Source organism: Pelmatolapia mariae, linkage group LG15, assembly GCF_036321145.2.
Source record: "Pelmatolapia mariae isolate MD_Pm_ZW linkage group LG15, Pm_UMD_F_2, whole genome shotgun sequence".
NCBI lineage: Eukaryota > Metazoa > Chordata > Actinopteri > Cichliformes > Cichlidae > Pelmatolapia > Pelmatolapia mariae.
In genome coordinates this window covers 8,204,382-8,212,897 of record NC_086240.1, presented here as the reverse complement: position 1 = coordinate 8,212,897, position 8,516 = coordinate 8,204,382, and the positions used below count along the sequence as shown (strand labels likewise).

Sequence of the window (8,516 nt, the reverse complement as noted above, 5' to 3'; positions counted from 1 at the left end):
TATATTCCCCACAACATTTTCTTTATTTAGTTCTAATCTGGAAACAAAAAACAGGAGTAAAAATAATAATCTATTACTTCTAAAACAGCAACAGTCATAATATTCATCTAGCAGTGCATATGGTATTTTTACAACTGCAAGTACTGCTGGAAATGTTGCCTCACACACTCAGTTAGGTATGCTCATGTCCACATCACTATCCAGCAACATTTGTCACCAACAAATGGACACAGCTGGAGAGAGAGACAAAAACAGCTGCTAAACATTTTCCCCCCCTTTTTTCCTAGAATTCTATGATTTCTTCCAATATCATGCTCACATTCCCACTGCTACCCTGTTTAGTAATTATATGCTTTGTTCGATTGTCATCATGTAACGTATTATGATAAAGTCAGGCACAGGTTGTTTGCAGAAGTGGTTAAGGATATGTTAACAAATCGTTAGAAGGTGCTAAACAAAGTGATGGTAATTTATATGAGAATACTTTTACAGATATATGCTGATTAATGAATGCTCTCTCGAACATTAATTGATTATATGCCATTACTACCTCCTGCCATGCAGATGAAAAACAAAACACTTTCTGTGTGAGGTGCTGGGGCATGCCCAGAGGTTCTATCTACGGATAGGAACATGGCTGGAATTTAACATAGGACACCTACTCAAGTACAGATTTACTATCCCTGCAGTACACTGTGTAAAAAACTGTCTTTTTTGTACCTGAGGCAAATATGACTGGGAGAAAGCTGTGTACAGTGGTTGTGTGACTGGAGGAGCTATTGGCTTTCGCGGTATGTAACTTACTTTATTAACTAATAGTTTGCATTACAGCAAATTTATGCATTTTGTCCACGTGTTTATTTTTCTGTTTTGCAGTTGGTCTGAAGGCTGGTGTTCTGGGATGTGGAGGCTTTGCTGCATTCTCTGCTGCAATTAAATATTACTTGAGGTGAAGCTCTATGGAGTGGCTCGATGGACAAAAACATGAATATTACACATGTGGACCAGAGAAAGAAGACTCACGCTGTGAGCTTGCTAACCCTGATGTTTCCCTGCACATCAAGGATTGCTGTAAAAGCCGAATTGAAGTGTACTGTTCAAACACAGGGATTTTAAGTGGCACCACAGTGGGCTAAAAAACAAACAAACAAACAAAAGACATGTCTCTGTTTTTCCTGTGACTTTCATATTGTGGACAGTTGGAGCAAGGAATGCCAATTTCTCATGGTGAATCTTCAAAGACAGAGCAGAGTGGGTCTGCTTCAGTGGCGTACTGATCAGGTGACGAAAGATGAACTTGTGTGAACTTTACTCTGGGTCTGTAAAAACTCAGATGAGCACTCTTCTGCCTGTAAAACATTGGTTTGATGTGTAAGTAACTAATTCACACCAGGATTATTTATAATAAAAGCACAAATGCTATTTATTGTTTAATTACGTTAGCATCATGGTGATAGGAAGGCCCCAACCCCACCTTCCTATGTGGGAGGCAACCAATAGGACCCCTCCCTCCATGAATGCAACCAGTAAGACCGCAATCATCACCATCTAACAAGGTACCAGTAGTATGAGACACACATGTTGCTTTCCACTTGTATGCACAATCATACTGGGTCACAGGTTGAACAAATATCCACAGGTGGTATGTGGCAGTCTGGTAAACAGGTCCCTGATGGCAGGAAACTAAGCCAGTGGGTCAGAGGGGGCCAGCCGAGATTCAGTCTCTGAGCATGTTACATGTAGGACACTGGGCTTGAAAGGTGGGGTGTAACGCTGATTGTCCATCAGCAAAATTCACTGTTTGAATTGTTTTCTTTCTTTCCCATCTTCTTCTTCATCGTTCTTTCATTTTTGCTTCCAGTTTCCAGCTGATGCTGATGTAGATGGCTCTGACACACGGTCATCTGGATCTTCATCATTGACTGAGGTGATGTCTGACAATTTGCTGCATGACCTGACTCGTTTGCAGCCTATCTGGTCATGAATTTCTTCTCTCATCTTTTATTTTTCTGGCATGTTCCTAGGTCATTTGACCCAGCATTTTGTGTTTATTATTATTATGATCTTGTGTTCTAGTTCATTCTGATTATGTGTTCGGGTTTAAACGTTTTAGTTTTTAGGGTTTTGGTTCTGTGTTCCCTCTGTTCTCTGTCTGTTACCGTGTCTCTGAGTCCAGTCTGTGCTTGTCGTCGCGTCGTCCCTCATTCTATTCTGTGTGTTCTGTTTGCCCGTTTTCCTGCCTGTTAGTTTATTTGCTTTCCCAGTTTAGTTTTCTGTTCAATCTGCAAACTCCCAATAAAGCCGGGTGTTTTGACTTCACATTTAGCCTCCATGAATCCTGCTCTTGGGTCCACCATTCCTGCCTGTCTTCACACAGCCACGACATTTTCTTCTTTTCTTTCTGTTATTCATCTTCTGTTCTTTGAGTCTCTGTTTCCTCCTTTTCTGCTTTGCAGTTTTTCACTTTTTCCTTGTTGTTTGTTTCCTGCGTTTGTTGCTGCTGCTTTAATTGGATGCAAGCTCCTCTGTAGAAAGAAACACAATGTAGGACACATGTAGCTTTGGAAGATGGGTGCAACACTGAGTGTCCAGCTCAGCTCAAAATTCAGTGTTTAAACGTTTTTCTAGCTCTCCCATCTTCTTCTTCATCCTCCTCCTCCCTTGGTCTTCTCCTTGAACCTCCTGGTACTGGGCTGGGGGGGCAATAACACAGGAGCATCCTGGCCATTGTCTCCATCATCATCCGTGTCACTGTCATCCTTGTCACTGTCATCCGTGTCACTATCAGGACCACTTTCAGGGACGCTTTCAGTGACACTCTCAGATCCCTCATCTTCCCGCCACCTCATTTCCTCAATTATCAGATCTTCTGCTTGCTCAGCCGGGTTTAACTCAAAGTCTCCTGCTCCATTCTCTGCTCCATTATTGTCCCAGGGTCCTTCTATTTCCTGAGGTGAATTTATTTCGATGCCTCCTACCGGAACATCAACCGCCTCCTCATGTTGTGGCAGTTGATTAACAGCTAGACCGCGCAACAGATCGATTTGAAGCCAGCGGAGCATCGGGTGAATTGCTCGAAAATCTTCCCGTTGCAGCAGTGCCAAATCCAGCTCATCGAGCGCTACCACTACACCAACATCGTTTTGTGATCCTTCTCCTCTATCCATTTTTCTCGGATGAAAACAGTCTGCTACAATAGACTGGAGGAAACTGGTCGGTACAGCTGTCAAACCTTAGCTGACTGGTTTCAAACTTTTAAAATGTCATTGAAAAAGGTTTGAAATCTCTTTAGCAAACTGTTTAAAAACACGGAGCAAATGTGGACTAATCGCTACTGAGTGCTGTGATGAACAATGCGAACTTTTTACTTATATTTATGGGATTGCAGAGATCAAAGTCAAGATTTTTATTGGTTGTTCTATGTTCTGACTTTTGTGTCACCGGTGACTTTGAAACTTTTACAGGTGAAGCATTTTCCACAAAAGTTTGAATGAATTATAGTGACAGAAAGAGGCCACAAGATGGAGCCAGTTTTCACGTAGCAGATACCACCTGTTGGCTGTTTGGTTTACGTTCACACCACTCCACGAGTATTGTGCATAAAGTTTAAAGTATTCCTCAGGCTCATGATTTCTTTTTCCTTTCTGGCTGAATTAAAATAAATTAACTTAAGGAAACTAGGGTGAGTCTTTCATCAGTAATTATAATTATTTAAAATACTTTACTGCCTAAAGTCATAGGTATGAGTGCGAATGTTTCTCTGTCGCTCTGTGTTAACAGGCTGGCGACCTGACCGGGGTGTACCCCACCTCTCGCCTCATGGCATTATGCTGGGATTGGATTCAGCCCCCACAAATTAGATAAGTGGTAGAAAATGGATGGATGATATAATACATGCCTCCCTGATCAACTGAAGTATAATATTGACCAAACTAGCAAACATTTACCAGAGGATTATACAGTATATCTAATTTAAAGTAAATCAGTGAACTTTCTGTGAACCTTAGACTTAGATATGAACAGACTGAAATATCCACTGGAAGTGGAATATTAACCTAGTGGGACTTTAAGCTACGTTCACACTGCAGGTCTTAATGCTCAATTCAGATTTTTTGATCAAATCCGATTTTTTTTTTGTCTACTTGTTCACACTACAAATAAAATGTGACAGCAAACGCGCTTTAGTGTGAACCCTCAAAGCGGCCCGCATGCGCAAAAGAAGACGTCACACACAACGCGCTCTGTTGAGACCCAGACCAAACAGTATTGTTTGACTGATGGCCCTTGATATAAAGACTTGTTTCGGACTTTACGTTTCCCAATTTTGCTTTAAGTTATAAAGTTATTTTGTCATTTACATATGGCCTAATAATTATCCTTATTGCTGTTTTAGAGAGGAGCGGTGCTTCAAATGATAGTTGCAGATTTCTGTCAGAATCTGCAGATTATACAGTACAAATAAAATGTTCACGTTTCTCCAACGTTGTCTTCCCAAAAGTTTCACTGGATGGCCAGGAAGCGTTCGCGATGTCTTCTCGGGCGCTGATAATTGGCGTCTGTCTTCTGTCAGTGACATACAAGACGGATATAATGCGACATGACCATTCAAACAGCAGTCGCTTTTAAAACATCAGATATGTATCGGATTCAGTACCACATACAAAAGTGACCCAGATCGGATTTGAAAATATCGGATTTGTGCTGTTCACACTGTCATACCATGATCGGATATGGGTCGCGTAGGGTCAAAAAATGTCGGATTTGATGCGTTTTCGCCTGCAGTGTGAACGTAGCCTTACACGGATTTAAATGTCCTTTATGTTGGTCCCAGTGGATGACTTGGTGGTGGATCTGTGCGTTATTTCATTTTATAGCTGACCCTGAAGCTAGTGGGCCATTTCTCAGTACGGCTGCTCTGACTCAGCCTACAGCCCCCGCCCCGATAACTGTAGTAGTGTTTCACAATCAAGTCTGCGTTCCGCTGAGGTAAGCAACACAAAGGGCAGGTACCCGTGGCCTTTTCTCTGCACTCCAGCGAGCATGGCTCTCCTGTCCGTGTTCACGCCTGTTCTGGCGGTGGTTTTATGCCTGGTGATAGGCTTCGTGCTGGTGAAATCATGGGACACAAAGACCACTTCCACATCTCCAGGCAAAAGTAAAGGGGCGACAAAAGGGGAGAAAAGACCATGGGTGGACCAGGACTTACAGGACGATACAGAAATCACAGCAAAAGAAGACGGTGAGAGCTGACCCTTGTAGTTCGCTGTGTAGCTGAACTTTCTTTTTTTGTTTGGTGTGGTTGGTTGGGTGCATGCTTTAGAGCCAGTTGCATAATGTTCAAAATGTAGGTCACAACTTTTAAAATGCAATGTAAACTAAACATTGAACACAATAAAGAATGTGGTTACCGGTTTAAAATGTTTCGGCAAAGGTTCTGCGTGGATTCAATAAGAGTTTTTTTTTTTATTGGTTGTCTATTACATAACGTTCCTCTGTTGTTTTTCACATGAAACTTCACAACTTGGCAAGGCCACTAACTGTATCCTCACATGCTCTTTAAACTGAAAAAATGTATCATTTAAAGAACATAAAAATAACTCATTATGAATTTGATGCCAGCAACACATCTCAAAAAAAGAAAAAATACTTTGAGAGTGGAGAAACAAAAGACTGAAAAAGTAAGTGGTAATAAAATGAAACAGCTGTAAGGACATTTTCCCATTGGCAATGGACCAGTAACACCATTGGGTTTAAAAAAAAAAAAAGAGCATATTAAACCGACAGTGTTTCCCAAAAGTAAAAATGGGTGAACCAAAAAAACAAAAATAAGTGTCTGTAAATTGTTGAAAATTTTCAGAAAATTGTTCCTCAAAGTAAAATTGCCACAAACTTGTATATCTTATTATAACTGCATATGATATTCAGAGAATCAGGAGAAATCTCTGTGTGCAAGGGACATGGCTGAATATAAGTAATGCCAGTGCATTAAAAGCAGGTATGATTGTGTCACGGAAATCACTGAGAAGAATTGCAGAAATCACTGTCTGTTCTCTGTACTTTCCACAAATGCAGGTTAAAGCTCTGTCATGCAAAGAAGAAGCCAAATGTGAAAGTGATCCAGAAACACTGTCTTCTGGTGTAAAGAGGAAAGTGACCACCAGGGTTGTTATCAGCACTCAGTTCAAAAGCCTGCATCTCTGATGGTGTGGAAACACATCAGTGCCTGTGAAATTGGCAGCTTTCACATCTGGAAAGGCGACATTATTGCTGACAGGTATATACAGGTTTTAGAGATGTTCCAATTCAGATGGCGTCTTGCACATTTCAGCAAGAAAATGTTAAACTGCATACTGCATCCATTACAGCAGCACAGCTAGGTGTAGAAGACTCCCTGTGCTCATCTGGCCCACAGTTCCCACATGGTGGAATACTGTTGTTATAAGCAGACGGGATGCTATGCAGTGGTAAACAGGAACCTGTCACAACTGAATTTGAGACATGCTGCTGTCATCAAAATTAAAATAACCCAGTATTTATCATGAAATAGTAAGATATGTCAGCTTAAACATTTCGTATGCTTTGTGCTCTTGTGAATAAAATGTGGACTTATGAGATTTCCAGATCATTGCAATTGATTGTGATGACTTTTTACAGTGTGTCCTAACGTTTTGGGATTGGAGTTGTATTTTATTGGTATGTCTTTCTGTCTTTGATCTTTTATAAGATGATGATGCTGATGATGATTGGGGGGACAACACTGAAGAGGAGAACCTCACACAACTGCCTTATTCACCGCAGCGATACCCTGAGGAGACAATGCTGCAAAGGTCCAAGGAGTTTTACACTTTGATGAACCAGCGGAGGTCTGTCCGATTCATCAGGCCGGAGCCTGTCCCACGGGAAGTCATCGATCATGTCATCCACACTGCAGGCACGAAATGTCATTAAAACATAATTCACTGGGATTCACCCTAGGATATTAGTCTGAGCTTCATTTTGAAGGATTTTTTTTCTTCTCTTCCTGTTCTTCACGTGAGCAGGTACAGCGCCTAGTGGAGCACATACAGAACCCTGGACGTTCGTTGTGGTGTCAGATCCAGATATTAAGCATCAGATTAGGTTGATAGTCGAAGAGGAGGAGGAGATGAACTACCGCCAGAGGATGGGGGAAAAATGGGTTCAGGATTTGGCCAAATTGAGGTAAACATGCATGCTCGTACTACAGCCAAGCAGAGATGTTAAAGAACGACCTTGGATAACATAAAAGTCCCAACTAATTTTCAGTTATTATCTTTCAAAGTAAAAAAACACATTTTCTTTCTCTTTTCCCTCCTCTTGTAGGACAAATTGGATTAAGGAGTACTTGGATGTTGCTCCATATCTGATCCTTATCTTTAAACAGACCTACGGGATTCTCCCAAATGGCAAGAAGAAGACGCACTACTACAACGAAATCAGCGTGTCCATATCCTGTGGGATCCTCCTGGCTGCATTACAGGTCATAATTCAAATCATTTGAACCACTTGGGAAAACAGCTCTTCTCTCTCTCATAAAATCCAAAAATGTAGTGCACAAACCTCACTGTTTCTCTCCGTCTGCTTCATCAGAACGTGGGTCTTGTTACCGTCACATCTACGCCCCTCAACTGCGGCCCCAAACTCAGGCTCCTACTTAAACGCCCGGTGAACGAGAAGCTGCTGCTGCTGCTTCCTGTTGGTTATCCTGCCTCTGATGCTACTGTGCCTGACTTGAAACGCAAGCATCTGGATGATATTTTGGTGCACGTATGAGAAAATAAGATGCAAAAAGCAGACTGTTTTGTTTTTCTTCAACAAATTCTTTGCCCGTGGATGAGAAATCAACCAGGCAGATGCCTGATGAGACTTAGAAGTGCTTTCACAGTACAGAGAAGCAGAGAAGGAGGTTTCTTTAAATCAGTCTTTAAGTGTTTAAGATACACAACCAAGAGAGGATGGCATGAAGGATGGGGTTGAGTTATTTGGGTTTAGCACATTTCTATCATACAAATAAATAACCAGCAAAAATTCTTTGATTCCGTTCTATGAATGGTCTCTGATTTTCCAAACCACACACAAACAACTGAGGAAAGTTCATATACAACTAGATCTGGATGAATGAAGAACAGGTGGTTGCTCGGTGGTTGCTCAGTTGAATGCTAACTGCAATAGCAGTGTTCAGTAAGCATCTGAAAGAAAGGAAATTGAACTGTAAAATCTAATTGGTTCCCAGAACTTGATGCAAACTTGTTGCCTTAGAAAAAAACTAAACCGGCTTACCACTAATGCATTAGTTAACTCACAATTTTTTTTTCTCCGACTGTCTCCCTATCGCTCTCTCTTTCTGTCTCTTTCTCCCAGTGTAATGCTAATTTTTTTAATGATTTTTTGGAGGTAGTATGCTCAATATCACTGATGCTTCTTGGAAGTGCTTTAAAAAAAGAAATTTGTGATCTTTTGCATTTATTCTTGATGATTGGAATATATCCAGAGTATGT

The 8,516-nt window shown here is 41.2% G+C and overlaps 1 protein-coding gene across 1 annotated transcript; it reads left to right on the top strand.

The window, feature by feature from the left end:
- The first annotated feature begins 4,997 nt into the window (after positions 1–4,997).
- On the top strand, positions 4,998–8,403 carry iyd (iodotyrosine deiodinase). Its single transcript, XM_063495806.1, has 5 exons — positions 4,998–5,239; positions 6,725–6,931; positions 7,041–7,200; positions 7,342–7,498; positions 7,609–8,403. Exons 1-5 carry the CDS (start codon positions 5,041–5,043, stop codon positions 7,789–7,791), a joined length of 906 nt encoding a protein of 301 aa, XP_063351876.1. The 5' UTR covers positions 4,998–5,040; the 3' UTR covers positions 7,792–8,403.
- The last annotated feature ends 113 nt before the right edge of the window (positions 8,404–8,516 follow it).